The 15,706-nt window shown below is 35.9% G+C and overlaps 1 protein-coding gene across 1 annotated transcript in view; it reads right to left on the bottom strand.

Annotated features, from left to right (window-relative positions):
• Positions 1-15,706, bottom strand: part of LOC109355278 (DNA polymerase epsilon catalytic subunit A-like) — a 30,335-nt gene that overhangs the window by 8,040 nt on the left and 6,589 nt on the right. The window contains exons 14-34 of the mRNA XM_019598346.1: positions 15,486-15,599; positions 14,986-15,090; positions 7,351-7,469; positions 7,094-7,235; positions 6,928-7,022; positions 6,620-6,725; positions 6,431-6,510; positions 5,905-6,081; positions 4,755-4,842; positions 4,531-4,611; positions 4,210-4,353; positions 3,979-4,074; positions 3,625-3,825; positions 3,484-3,538; positions 3,266-3,408; positions 2,714-3,183; positions 2,223-2,358; positions 1,937-2,134; positions 1,761-1,835; positions 458-648; positions 144-324 (exon numbers count right to left, since the gene is read on the bottom strand). Coding sequence (XP_019453891.1) covers positions 144-324; positions 458-648; positions 1,761-1,835; positions 1,937-2,134; positions 2,223-2,358; positions 2,714-3,183; positions 3,266-3,408; positions 3,484-3,538; positions 3,625-3,825; positions 3,979-4,074; positions 4,210-4,353; positions 4,531-4,611; positions 4,755-4,842; positions 5,905-6,081; positions 6,431-6,510; positions 6,620-6,725; positions 6,928-7,022; positions 7,094-7,235; positions 7,351-7,469; positions 14,986-15,090; positions 15,486-15,599 — 2,997 coding nt within the window. The remainder of the gene's footprint in view (positions 1-143; positions 325-457; positions 649-1,760; positions 1,836-1,936; positions 2,135-2,222; positions 2,359-2,713; positions 3,184-3,265; positions 3,409-3,483; positions 3,539-3,624; positions 3,826-3,978; positions 4,075-4,209; positions 4,354-4,530; positions 4,612-4,754; positions 4,843-5,904; positions 6,082-6,430; positions 6,511-6,619; positions 6,726-6,927; positions 7,023-7,093; positions 7,236-7,350; positions 7,470-14,985; positions 15,091-15,485; positions 15,600-15,706) is intronic.

The following is a 15,706-nucleotide window of genomic DNA, read 5'->3' on the forward strand; positions in this document are numbered from 1 at the left end:
AAACATGAAATAGATGAGCACATAGACACTCATGTAGAATTTTTTTTAAAAGATTAAGATATTTAAATAAACATATATAAATGAGATATTAAGATCCAATGGAATGATACAAAATTATGAACAAAGAAATGTTGCAGATTTACCTTAAAAGTAATGTCATTCCTGGGAGGTGCCTCAATAGACAAAGCACGGCAGCCATCGTGAAATTGTCTTTCAAGAAAAGATGGTGATAAATCTTTGTTTTGGTAGGGATTAACTACCACAACTGTTATTGCTTTTGATGCAGGAAAATACCCAACATATATAGCCCGTCCCTCAGAGATGCTGACGTTAATAAAAGAATTCCAAATTTTAAACTACTGTTTTCAGTGATAATGTGCAAAGCATGGGAAAGACTTTAACCATAAAATGAGTGGCAAGAATAACTGATACATATAAATATTGGACCTCCACTTACCTATGATAGAGGTAAAAGAAGGGTATGGATTTTTCAAGATAAACACATTCTGTTGTGGTCTTCATGTGTAATTCACTCAAATTCCATGGGTCTTGTAGACTACGTTTTTTAGAAGTTTTGTCCACCTTACATACAGAACCAAGTTGGATTATAGCCTTGAACTCCAGTGGCACCTTGGTTTCATATATTCCCTGACCCAAAAATTGCGTCCTCAAAGTTAAATCAAGTATAATTACACTGATAATTTATATTTGACATAATGGAAGTAAAACTGGTATTATAAGCTCTTCGCTGTTGAAAACATAAATTAAATAAGTTAAAATAATAACAAGACAAGATGTAAAATGCATATCAATTCAATTTATGTCCATACAAAATTAAAAGTCAACAGTAAAAGATGGATTTCACTAAACAATAATTCATGAAAAATTTGATTGGAATATATGATTCAGATTTAAAACAACTGCCATTTTATCTAACAGCATAAAGTTCCCCAAAATTTGGAACAGTGAGTAGGCACTTTGTACATTTCCACAACCATATCAATATGCTCAAAGAAGTTGAGATTAAAACACTGGCTCATATTGAGCAGCTTTTAGCAGTCAAAAGCGAACAAGTTCAACATCTATACCCTGTACAAATCTAATTATTTTCTCAATAAAATAAGCTAAACATGAATCCAAATAAAAGACACTCTACAACAACCTAAGTTATTTTCGGTAAGGTGGGATTGGCTACATGGACCAAACAACGCTAATGTGTTTTTACTTCTATCATAAATCATGTCCTTAGAAAGTCTATTTAACTCAATTCTTTTTTTAATGGTTTCCTCTATGATTTTATTGGTCTCTCTATATCCAAATATCTCACTAATTTAATTTTACCTGGGCGTCTAATGGTCTTCTCCTCAAATGGCCAAAGCCAAAATACCGAAGGTGAGATTCTACAATCTTTTTGTCGATAGGTGCTACCTTACTTTCTCTCTAATGAAAGAAACTCTAGGCCAAGAATCTTTTTTAGAATGAAGGCATATTCATATATTGGCATATCCAAAAGAAGAAACAATCTACAAGAACCATTTTTTAGGCTAATCCTACTCTTACACTTCACAAATAAATGGCATACAGACAACTTTAAACTAAAAACGGATCAAAACCTTCTGTTTGTTGATGCATACGACCAATTTGGGAAAGAATGGATGGTATAGAATATAACAACCAAATTTTAGGTGATATAATAACATACTGTCCACACAGCAACTAAACAAAAGAAATACAGTTAGGTGATTAATAAGTATGCTGACCTCAACATCAGGATCAGCAAGAAGAGCTGCAAGTTTTTTGCTTGCTTCCCTATACTGAACTTCATTAATTGTGACCTGCAAAGTTCCAAAGCAAAATCCATACCTTCAAATGAGAACAAATTGATAGAACCACCACAAAATATATAAAAAGTAAAAGCAATAACCATCACCAGTACCTCATACAGGTTATAACTATGCCTTCCATGAGGAAGAGTCTTGTTGACACGTTTCCCCAGAAATTCGTCAGTAATTGGTGATCTAGAATTGAGGTAAAAGACTCTAGGAACACAAACAGGAATCTTAAGCATAACCCCATCAACAACAACCCAAGCAAAAAACTGTCCAATCTGTGAACTGTGAACAAGCTGTATTATCTGAATCACAGGAAGATTAGAATAGGAAATTAAAAACCATATCAGTCATATTTTAAATCTAAGCACTTCATTGCAAACTTTACATTACCTGCCAGTGGTACTGCGTCAGAAGCACCTCATGTCTTCTGAAATATGAACTGACGTTACTTCTTCCCTGACTATTCTTACCGTTTATTTGTTCAAGAGTGTCATTTACACGGTCAGAATCCTTAGAACTCTGCAATCTGAGAAAACCAATGTGCTTCCTTACTACCAATCAAATATTTGGGAGCTCACACAAACAATAAAGTAAAGAGGGGAAAACCACAATGACAAACACTCAGATATCTATCATATTCATGACATTCAGATTTTCATCCAAAAAAATGTGTGCCATGGATGGACCTAAAAAGTGGCAACCAGCTTACTAGCAAAGTCAGTCACACGCATTCAACAGATGATAGTACAAGTGTACTGCAAGTGCACAGCTGTAGCTGACACTTCTAACTATCTCCAACTATACTTAACTAACATAACACTTTTACATTAAGTCTAGTTCTCTAATAATGACTCATATTTAGGCAGCAGTGAGAACTTTACCTTCGCTTCTTTCTCCTTTCTAGGATATGTTTCCATTTTCTCTTCTTTATTTGAAGCCATCCTTGATAATCTATAGTTCTATCAACATCTTCATGCGATATATCATTTTGTTGTAATTGTGAAAGTGGCTGATCGTTGTTGTTATTATCATTTTGTTGTTGGTAAAAACCTTCTTCACAATTGAGATTCAAAGGATGCCGTTCATTATTAGCTTCATAATGTCGTATAATTGGTCTAGGTCCAAATGTAGAATTCTTGGTCTTGTTTCCAAAGTCCTCCAAGTCATTAACGATCTCTTCATCCCTCACAAGGCGGATACTATCAGAATCGTCATGCCTTTTTAAGCACTCATCCCAGCTTACTTTTGGGAAGAGATCAACTAATTTTCGTTGGCGAAACTTGTCCTCCTTCTCACGGACCTTCTTATGCAACCAATCAGGATGAACTACTCTAGGGACGGGATTTGCAACCTGTGACAATTAAACTCTTTTTAAAAGAAAATACAAACAACAATGGATGATTTCAACTCACAGAAAGAAAAAATTATCGAACTTGTTGCATTGCAGCAGGAATAGTGATAATTTTTTGAATTGTAGAACTAAGCCGCTGCTTGTAATAGGACCAGTCAATTATTGATCGGATGCCAACATCTGATGAGACCTTGCACCATTTCCGGACAAAGAACTTCATCCTGTCTGCATAAATTAAGTGTACACTTGGTTAGGATGTAAACAACAATAAAACTGCTATTTGACACTAAAAACAATTACCAGCATCTGTTTCAAATATTGCCACAGGAACAGCACGCTCACTTACAGGTGTTCCCTACAAATACAATGACCTCTTTAAGCAGGTGATTGAGGTGAATGCAAAAGATGAAATATTTATGATTCATGATTTTTCCATCACACCTTAGGTTCACTTGCTACAATGTATTGGCATCGAAGACCTTTGTCTTTGACCATTTCAACACCTAGAAAGTCAGCAAGACGTCTAGCAGTGGTAACAGCACAAGACTTCTTCTCACCATAATCAATTAAAGACTTGCTCATGGTACTTGATTCTGATATATAATCAAGCAACTCACTATCTGCAATATCCTTTCCTTGGCTCTGTATAACAGAATCAGTTGACACAATAAGGAAATTAAATATTGCATTTCATCATGAACAAGAGCATCTTCAATAATCTAATTTGAGCAAAGAAATATTAAAGCTCTTAATTCATCAGTAGTATTAGACATTAAACCATGGATTTTAGCATACATCAAGAAGATCAAGCCAGCTGTTTGCGACAGAAGCGACAGCTGAATAGCATTCTTCTAAGGTTGAGCCATGGAGAAACTTGTCAAAAAGCTCAGCCTGCGAGAAGTTAAACAAAATAAATTGAAAGCAGTTAATAGATACAACCTCTTGCTCTTTGACTAGCTTTAGTTCCACAGAAGCATACATCCTTATTTATGGATAGGCGCTTGAAGCTGATTATTATCAGTATACCTGGAAAACTTTGATTAGCTTCAGTTCACCTCTGCGCTTGATCTCAAAACCTTTCAGCTCTGCGAGAGTTCCATCATCATTAAAAACAGCATACCGCTTTTTAATTAGAATTCCTTCTTCCTTTGAAGCAGGAAGGATCATAGCCTACATCAAAGCAAACCATATAAGTCATTCACATATAGCGAAAGAACAACCAAGCTTTAGCCACACTTAGTGGGGTCGGCTACAAGCACTGAATGATGTCATAATGTTATATCATAATTCACATATAATGAAACATAAGGAAGAATATTTAAATCATAAACAGCAGCTGCATTTTACCTTGTACGGTCCATCCACCTCGAACTCAATAGAGCATTCACTATGAGTTGTATAAGTTTTCTTAATAGGATCTGTGAGTGTCTGTCAGAAAATTGGAAATAGAAAAATAGAGTAATCAGATGTAAAAGAATAGTAAATGCACTCTACTTACAGCAAAACAAGAAAGTAGAAACACCTGCACTGTATTGTGAATAAATAATTTACAAACAAAATTCCAAGCTGACCTGGTACTGGTCATTTGTATTATTTATTGCCACATCAACATTAAGCATGACACAAGGGTATGAGATTGTCAACTTCCTCTTTGATTCTCTGAAATGCATCAAATATGAGTAAGCATCTTAAGATTTCTAACTGTAATTATAAACAATTGTTCATTATAGAAAATATCAGTTCTGAAGACAAAGAAGAAAGAATCAAACAATCTAGGTAGATTGTATTATTTGAAACTGCAAGAGCAAATGCTCCCACTTCCCACCCAAGCACAACTCCTTGGCCAAAGCTACGCGCTAAAATTAAATAAGGTGTAATGCCTCTCCCCCTATAACCCATTTCTATTTCATCAAATATACTTTCTCCCACTATATCTTTCACTCCTGTCACATGTATTACATCTTTTCCCTCCTAATAACATTCAGGTTTTAGTCTTAGGTCAACATGTTTATCCTTGTGATGCCTTCTTGAGCCCAAATGAACTGTGTTTTGAGTCCAGTCCTATCAGAAAGAGAGTAGAATGATGCACAATCAACTGTGTACAGCAATACAGCATACACCTCGAATAATACAGGAATTTCAATCATCCTAATTAGCAGTTAATCACCAAAACCAATGTCCTTCAGTTTTGGGGTCAACAGTTTCCTGAATAAACCTTAATATACACAAAATTAAACAACAATTATCTTAGAATGGCTAACATTGGATACCCTTGGTTATATCAAGAAAAAAATACTCTGTAAAGTGTTTACATTGTTACGGACTCACTAACATACCCCGAATTCAAATAGTTTGCAGCCTTTATTTGGGAGAGCTAGACGATGCCTTTCATTAACAGAATCAGATTCCTTAGGTCAAATAAAGCATATACAATTTAAGGGATGTGGACCTAGATTTAACAGACCTGTTACTTTCTTTTTCAAAAATAAATTTTAAATAATGTGAAGAGATAATGTAAGCAAAGTAAATTGGAAATGTGGGTGGATCAGTATCCACCTTAAGGCACTTATGAACTTTCATACCAATATATTACAGGTGCAGATAAGATCAAGGGGTGAAAAAACAAAATATCTTCTGAAGTAGAAAAATATTGAATTAAAATTTCAATATATGCTGTAATCATATATATTAACAACCACACAAAACATGAACAGAGCATACTTTGTTTTAAAAGTGAAATTTTCTGGAAAAGATCCAGGAAGTGCACACCAGATTCCATCTGTGTCAAGTTCAAGTGGTTTTCCTATTTTCTCTACCAGCAGGCGGGCATTCTGAATGATTTTTGCACCAGTATATGTGACTACTCCAGCCATTTCCATGGAGTACCATCTTGCACCCCTGTAAGACAAACATTGATGAACGAGGTGATTAGGGTTCGTTTGTTTAAGATTAAAAAATAAGTAATCATGAGACTATGTAAAAAATCATTAACTTTTAATAGATTTTGGTGTAAATCTATTCAATTTAATCAGGAGCTCAAAGTAGATTCTGACTATAGTGAGAAAATGATTATTTTTAGATTCTGATTAATACAAAAATATATCCAAACATGTCAATTATCATATAAGTGATTATTTTCACAAATTATTTTCTCAAACAAACATGGACTAAGAAGAAAATATAGCAAATCTTATTGAATAAATCCCAAAACAAAACTTCAAGAACATCTGGAGGTCAATATACTCACTTGCGCATCACATATCCATAAAAGGAATTAAGAATACACTTGTGGGCAAGTTGCAATGAATCATAAAGCACTACCATGTCCTGGAGCATAAAAATAATAAAAGAAAAGGAAATCATGATACAATAATGCATTGATCATAATAATTTAGTAAACGGCACCAACCAACAAGCATATAAATATAATTCATACTTGTGCTTCCTGGATCTTCATAGAATTCCCACTGGATTTTGCTTCAAATAGTTTTCCCTTCCAAACTTTGTTGAGACCTTTATATTCATATCTTCTATCCCGGAAACTGGATCCAGATAGCACAAAACCAGGGCTTAGTACAACAAGCAATGAAAGAAAAGTGCAAGAGATACTTAAAGAGATTCTCTCATGGTTAACCTGACCTATCTTATATTTATGAGCTGTATAAAAAATATGTTCCACCAGAGTATAAACAACGAAGGGATAACTTTATTACTCAAAATTAATAACCAAAGATCGTATCTCACCTGCGAACAGTGTCAACATAAAATGGATTTTCGCGCATGCAGATTCCTGCTTCACGAAGTTCAGTAACTGGTTTGTCGAGTACCCGTTTATATGCCTGTGGAAGCCACCATGATTTAGTATGTTACACATGATTTAAACAAACATGCACAATCAAACAGCAATAACCTTCTGGCAGTATTTCTTTAAACGTTCTTTCAGCCTTAATTGTTGCTCTGACTTGGGCAGGTCAAGAAAAGACTTTGATGGCCTATCATCAGCACCATCAACAAACTCTGACTCAATCTGCTTCTTTACATGATTATAGTCACTGGAAGATTTGAGAACAAAATTCTAGTCAATAATCAATCAATTTTTACACTTCCAGTGGTGTGATCACATAGATCTGCAACACGACAAGCATTAACCAAAAAAGAAAAGCACACCTTTTCTTTGCCGTGAATGTTTCTCCACGCCAAACCCACTCAAGATTTCGTAAACAAGTCTTTCCAGGACGGTTGAAATCACAAGCAGTGCAAACCTCATCCGTAACAATTGATGGTGGCTGCAATTAGAGGGGAAACTTCACTTAGGGGATAGGGGATGCATAATCACCAAGAATTCATAACTCAGGAGACTAACTCCAAGCAACACAGAACAAGCAGAAAACATACATATCCTTAAAATTATCCTTAAATTATCACCAACATTTTACTTGGAGTGCTTATCCGTATTAAACTTGTCACCATAAAAAGCTAACAAACCATTCTCACAATATGGTGAGATGTGTTGCCTCCATCAACTCCATGCACATAGCTGAGTTTTTTCATGCAGCTGGAGACTACATAAATCCTATTAATATGCTTCAAACTGTTTATTGCAATAATCCTTATCTTTTACTAGTCCAATTCACATTTTTTTTAAATCAGCCCAGGAGAATTGGAGAATAACATTGATACTTGTAAAGAAGTTAAAAAACAGAAAATATAAAAGAGAGGAAATGAGAGAAACTATCAATTAGTATTTATTTTCATTGATTGAATATGATCAAACTATCCCCTTTATATAACCAAGGGAAGCATTACAAAAGAGAAGAGAATGAGAGGTAAACATGAACAAGATACCTCTTCTAACTAACTGTTTCTGTTATACTAGAAACAAACCAACTAACTACATAAAATTGATTCAGTAACAAACTACATGAATCAGTTCTTAAAATAAGAAGATTAAGACTTTAAGTCTTATACTCTAATATACCCCCTGAAACTTAGGGTGACTGATTAGAGAAGCTAAATCAGTGACTTTAAGTTGTTTCCTTAGTAATAAAAACCTTGCAGTGGCCAAAGGTTTGGTAAGGACATCTGCTATTTGAAACTCAGATGGAAAATGTTTAACTAGGAGAGTCTTGGCATGAATTTTGTCTCTCACAAAGAAGAGATCAAGCTTTATGTGCTTGGTTCTGTTGTGAAGAACAGGATTATGTGCCATAGCTACTATACTTAGGTTATCACACAAAATCAGAGGAGTTTGATGAGGAATTTTGAGTTCAGAAAGAAGGGACTCAACCCAAATCATCTCCTGAGCAGCTAGGGCAAGAATCCTGTATTCAGCCTTTGTGCTGGATCTGGACACAGTCTGTTGCTTCTTAGAGCACCATGTTATGACATTAGGACCCATAAAAAGGCAAGCCCCTGAGATGGACTTCCTATCATCAGGATCAGTGGCCCAATCTGCATCACATAGGCAAGTAAGAGCAATAAGAACAGAGGAAACAGTAGATGTTGTCTTGAGATGAAGGCCATAGGTAATTGTCACTTTGAGATACCCAAGTATTCTTTTAACTGCCACTCAATGCTGATCCATAGGATTACTCATGTATTGGCAAACTTTGTTAACACTAAAGGCCAAATCAGGTCTAGTGATAGTTGCATACTGAAGAGCACCAACAACTGACCTGAACAGTGAGGGATTTTCAAAGATTTTTGTTCCAGTTTTAAAAAGCTTGCAAGTATTGGACATGGGATTAATACTAGGCTTGGCACTGTCCATATGAGCTTTTATAAGCAAATCTTTGACATACTTGCTTTGAGAGAGAAAGAGAGAGTCATCTAAAAGATGTTTGACCTCAATGCCTAGAAAGTAATCCAACTTACCTAGATTTTTTAGAGCAAAACTAGAACTGAGTTTGTTGATTAAGTGAGAAACTTCTGAACCAGATGATCCAGTGATGATGATATCACCAACATATACCAGAACAAACATTTTTTGAGACCCAAAGATGAACAAAGAGTTATCACATCTGCTAATTGTAAATCCTAGTTGCACAAGAGTTCCTTTAAGTTTCTCAAACCACTGCCTAGGAGCTTGTTTGAGTCCATATAAGGCTTTATGTAGCTTGCATACAGTAGTTTTCTCTCCAACATGAAAACCAGAAGGTTGAGTCATATAAACTTCTTCATTCAACACTCCATTTAGGAAAGCATTGTTTATATCTAGTTGTATAGCCCAACCATAGTGACTGCCAATGTGAGCACAATTCTAATAGTAACAGGTTTGATCACAGGGGAAAAAGTTTCATTGTAATCAATCCTGGTTGTTGATGATACCCCTTTGCAACCAACCTAGCTTTAAATCTGTTTACTGAGCCATCCAGGTTTTCTTTTACTCGGAAAACCCACTTACGCCCAATTGCCTTATTATGAGGAGGAAGAGGAACTAGGGACCAAGTTCCTAACTTAAGAAGGGCATCATATTCTTCTTGCATAGAATTCTTCCAAAAGGGACCAAGAAGAACTTCTTTTGTAGTAGAAGATTCTGTATGAGCAAGAAACAAGCTGGTTAGACTAGGCAAAAGAGACTTATGAATACCTGACTTTGACCGAGTAACCATAGGGTGAGTGGAAGAGGGAACAGTAGGTAATGGATGAGATGAAGAAGTTGGACTGTTTAAAGGCATGGAGGAATTTGACTCATATGTGGGAGAATTAGTCAAGGAGTCATTTGAAATAGGGGAAGAGATATTTGACAGTTGACCATTAATTTGAGGACTGGACATACTTGAAGACTGACCACTAATGTTGTGTGTTTGACCAGGATAGAGATTAGGGGAACTAGAAAAGGAACCAGTGATGATAGAAGGATTAGAACAATGGTTGGAGGAATTGGAAGAAGACTGGTGTGTATGACTTGACTTTTGGAATAGAAAGGCATATTCATTGAAGGTGACATCTTTAGAGACATATAACCTCCCTTCCTTGGACATACACTTGTAACCTTTGTGAACAGAGGAGTACCCTAAAAAGGTGCATTCAGTGGACCTATATTGCATTTTGTGAGAATTATAGGGTCTTAGTAAGGGAAAACAAGCACACCCAAACACTCTCAGAATACTATAATCAGGCACTTTGTCATTCAGTAGAAGGAAAGGTGATTTGTTATGTAAGGTAGGAGAAGGAAGTCTATTGATTAAAAAAATAGCAGTAGTGAAAGCATATTCCCAGAGAGTTAAAGGTAGACTAGCATGAGCTAGTAGGGTTAGGCCAGTTTCAACTATATGTCGATGTTTTCTTTCAACAGTGCCTTGTTGATGATGTGTATGAGGACAAGAGAGTCTGTGATTTATGACTAATGAGGTTAAAAAGGAAGTAAATGGCCTAAACTCACCCCCCTAATCAGTTTGAACAGCTTCAATTATGGTATTAAACTGAGTTTTTACAAGTTGGACAAAGTGCTTGAAAATAGTAAGGGTATCTGATTTTTGTTTGAGCAAATATATCTAAGTGTATTTAGTCTTAGCATCAACAATGGAAAGGTAGTATTTAAACCCTGGCTGAGATAAGATAGGGGCAGGCCCCCATAAATTTAGATGAAGAAGATCAAAGGCTTTAGAATAAAGACTAGTGGATTTAGGAGCATGTATTCTATGAGACTTCCCATAACAGCAGGCATTGCAAAAATCAAAGACTGTTTTATTAGAATGAGAGACTTTACATTGAGACATTACTGTGTTTACAATGGCAGAATGAACATGACCTAATCTACAATACCAAAGAGAGTAAGTAGAATTGTTTTTAACACTAGAACTAGTTAGGGAAGCAGAGTGAATCTTGGACTTTGATGTAGAACCAGAAGTGCAGTGAGTGGACTTCTTGGAGAAGAGACTAGTTTTGAAACTAACCTTGAACTAGCCATGTTGGTACAACCACCATCAATACTTAATAGGCAGATGTTTCCTTGGACCAAACACCTAGAAAGGAAGATGTTTGTCCTTTGGTTGGCCTCATTGGCCATGACTTGGGTTTCAAGCCAAAACTAGCTCTGATGACCACTTGATGACAACCTCTTGGGGCTGCCTTTGAATTAAAGGATCGTTTTAGCTTGAACTTAGATTTGTGAATGTGTGAATTCGGTTTTGGGGAATTAGGGTAATTTTGGGGTAGATGTGGCTTCGGTTTGGGATGTATAATTAGGCTAGGGTTTGTGTATGGTTTGTAGGATGAAGGTGAAGGTGGAAAAGAATGGAAGGTGAGGAGCGCCACAAGCAATGCTGCTTGATAAGCTATGGGGTTCGCCACAAGCAAGGATGCTTGATAAGAACAAGTATGGTGGTGGCCACGGCCAACCTAGGTTTAGGAGAAGTGCTCTCAACTAAAACAATTCAAATTTACTCAAAATAAAACTTAACCTTTATTAATGATTTGATCAAACTATAAATAGGCAAAGTTGCCTTGGCTGAATAGATAAAATAGAAGATAGAAATCAAATTATCTTCTAGTAAACATAAAAATAAAATCCTAAGTAATATCAATTGGTTGAGCTGAATTGCTTGTTTGACTTAGTCTTGAGTGTAATTCGGTTTTGGTGGATGGTTGGCCGAATTTGTTGAGGAGAAGGAAGAGACTTGATCAATTTGACTTCATCTTGAGGAACTAATCATATTTAATTTGAATCCAATCTGATTTGTTGTTGGTTGGAGATGAGATTAGGATTCCCTATTTTATAGCCTTGTGCACCTTAAAAGATTGAGCTTCCTATCTTCTTTCCTTGTTTCTAGCCGTGTGCATCTTTGGGAGATTGATTAATCTCTCTTTAATCTTCATATAATCTTCTCTTTATCTCCAAGTTTGAAAACGTGTGCCATATACCCTTGAATTCAAATTCAAATCTATCTTCTTTCAAATCCAAATTCAAATTCAAATTCAAATTCAAATTGCTAAAACAAACCTATCTTCTTTTAAATTCGTTTTCCCTCCATGCCTTATCTCCTTGTTTGCCTTAGAGATAAAGTGTTAGCTGAATTGCCTTATCTCCTTGTTTGTCCTTATAGATAGAGTTCCTTACGTGCCTCCTTCCTTGAAATGATCATGCATTGACTTCCATTTGCCCTAGCCACGTGAAAGGCTTACCCTTGAACCTAAGTGAACTACTTGGTCACGAAATATGGACCATGTTACAAATAAGTCCCAACCCATATTACATGAATTAAATACTAAAAATACTTGAAGGAAATTAAACCTAAGACTACATGAGAATGCAATCTCATTTATTTGAATAATGCAAATAAAATAAACCAAACTATGCTATAAATTCTTTGCAAGAACATGGCCTCCAAAAATCATAGGTTGCCCCCCTTAGTTTACATCACTAGGGAAAGCATACAACCCTTCTGTGGTGAGAGACCCTTTTAGGAGAATAGTTTTAGAATCATGTGATTTGACAAAACATTCATTAGGGTGGAACTCAAAGAAACAATTATTATCTTTGGCAAATTGAGAAACACTAATCAAGTTTTTGGTAATAGATGGAACAAGAAGTAAGTTTTTAACAGAGAGAGATGTGTGAGAACTAAATGGAAAGGGAAAAGAAGTATGGCCTGCATAAGAAATTGAAGCCTTAGTACCATTACCCATATAGAGGTGCTCTGGGCCAAACTGTCCAGTTGTCTCATAAAGGAATGCAGGATCTGAGGTAATGTGGTTGGTTGCACCAGAATCAGGGAACCATATGGAATTCTTTGGGTCAGTGCCTCCAGCACTGACATGCATAGCATAAGGATGAGATCCATTCAAAGCTTGAGGCTGAGCATGTGAAAAATTAGGTCTGCTGCCATAGAGAGAGGAGTGAGGAGGTGCAGCAGGATTGTGATCATAGTATGTGTTGTAGCTAGGGCATTGTTGCATAGGTCTGGAGGTGTGATGAGGGTAGAAAGAATCTGGCCTCTGTCCCTTGGATAACATGGGATGAGCAAGGTTAGAATATGTTTGAGGATAAGAGGAAAAGTTGTTGGGATGTGAATGTGAGGGATAATATGGAAAACTAGAATCTTGTTGGGCATAGTAACACCAATCTAAGTCATGGCCAGGACAATTGCAGTAGGAACAAAAGTAGTGGTTGCCAGAACGACTTGAAGTTCTACCTCCCCTTGATGGTCTTCCCCCTTTTCTTCCAAACCTCCCCCCTCGTGATCCTCCATGTATAGGATGAGATAGAGATTCATATATGTTGCTAGGAGCAGAAGGATATATGTCATATCGAGGTTGAGATGATTTAGGATGAAAATTTCCTGAATTGTTCATTGAAGATGGAGACTGAGTAGGAGATGGAGCAGAGGCAACATTGGCAGAGAGAGCATCTGAGACAGCCTTGTGTCTATTTTTGATGAGTCTGGATTCAAAAGTTAAAAGAAACTGCTCAAGGTCATTAATTGAGGGAGGTTCAATCTGGCTTTCAATTGCTGTAATGACAGATTGGAATTCCTCCCCAAGACCATCAAGAATGCAGTCAACATGCTCAGCAATGGAGATAGAAGTGCCTATTGAAGCAAGTGAGTCAGTAATGACTTTGATTTTAGAAAAATATTCAGATATAGGGGTGGATCCTTGAGAGATGGTGCGAAGTTGAGCTCTTAGTTGTCTACTTCTGGCCTTGGTATGGGCATTGCAGAATGCTTTGAGTTCCTCCCATAACTGGTAAGATGAGGTGCAGCCAAGAACTCTTGGTTGTAATGACTCAGAAATTGAGTTGAGGATCCAAGAAAATATTGTTTGATATTGTTCTTCCCAGCTAAGAAATGTAGGATTTTGAAGATGATGGTCTCTGTCAAGATCATAGAGAAATCGAGGAAGAGAATCAGTGAGAAGGACAAATCTGAGTGCCATATTTGATTTGAGAGCAGCTACCATGAACTGACTCCAAGTGAGGTAATTCTTCTCACTGAGTTTAGTGGTGGGAATGGTAAGAGAAAGAGAAGGAGAAATGGTTTGTAGAGGTGCAGAATCAGTTGGTGGAGAAGATGAAGGTACGGGATCTGTGGCTGAGGCCATTAGGACGATTGATACCATGTAAAGAAGTTAAAAAACAGAAAATATAAAAGAGAGGAAATGAGAGAAACTGTCAATTAGTGATTATTTTCATTGATTGAATATGATCAAGCTATCCCCTTTATATAACCAAGGGAAGCATTACAAAAGAGAAGAGAATGAGAGGTAACGTGAACAAGTTACCTCTTCTAACTAACTGCTTCTGTTATACCAAAAATAAACCAACTAACTACATAAAACTGATTCAGTAACAAACTACATGAATCAGTTCTTAAAATAAGAAGATTAAGACTTTAAGTCTTATACTCTAATAATACTGAAAAACTTTTTTCTATTTTATAATAATTGGCATTGAAAAACTTCAATATCAAAACCCGCCATACACACAAAATGTGATCCAATAACGGCAGATTTCAAAAGGACAAGGGATGTTAACAAGTGCACTAAAGGCATTGTCTAAGGAAACAAACAGGTAATTTTGAATTGGAAAATATTGCGTTTAACACATCGAGAAATGCTGGTCTTAGTTTCTCAATGTTTACTTGCTCATTTTGTATTTCTAAATGTGGGCACTTGTTAACACAACCCAATGGATAAAATGATTACCTCATCTTATTTCTCTATGTTTTCTGTTTTGATCTTTAAATTCTTAAAAGTATGCTGGAGAAGACATTATTTTCAGTGAACAAACATCCAAAAGTATACATGGGCATCCTGATACAGAGCAATATTAGAAATTTACAGTTACAAAATTCATCATACCTGAAGCCGGTTTGTTAAAATTATGTTTGGATACATGGCAGCTACATCCAGATGATAAATGAGGGGGCATTCTTCACGTATTGGCTTATCTCGTAATTTTATCAGCTGCATGCATAGGAAAAAATACTTCAAAATAGTTTCTTATTATTTACATGCTTATTGTAAAGTTTTACACCTTATTAAACCAACATACAAATTTTAGTCAATGTGTTGACATATGAATAACAAAGAAAAAGATATTGAAAAAATAAACAATTTATGTACTAAAATAATTAACAATTAAATGAGAGACTTACACATGATTGTAAGCAAGAAATGAAACAAGAAAAAAATTGATAAAAAAAGAATATTATTAGAAAATAAGATAGTGTATTACAGGACGATAAGAAATCCCCCTAAGAACAATAGGAAAACCTAAAAGCTAAGCAAAAGGGTGATGCAACAAAGCATGTCAGTCACATAAAACAAGAAAGTTTGGCCACACAAAAATCAGACAGTACCTTTTCCATGATAGCATCTTTTACTTCATCATAATTGGAGACAGATTCCAAATCCATCTTGCCCTCTACTCTTATAGCATACTGTAGATCTCGGTCAAGGTTGTTGATCAATTGCTGGAACCACTCAATGGCAGTTAGTGAAGCATATTTACATAAATATCATAGATATACTCACAGGAACTATAAAGAATTATTTTAAAAAAAGGTAGTAGATATTTTTA

This window comes from Lupinus angustifolius, chromosome LG08, assembly GCF_001865875.1.
Source record: "Lupinus angustifolius cultivar Tanjil chromosome LG08, LupAngTanjil_v1.0, whole genome shotgun sequence".
Lineage (NCBI taxonomy): Eukaryota > Viridiplantae > Streptophyta > Magnoliopsida > Fabales > Fabaceae > Lupinus > Lupinus angustifolius.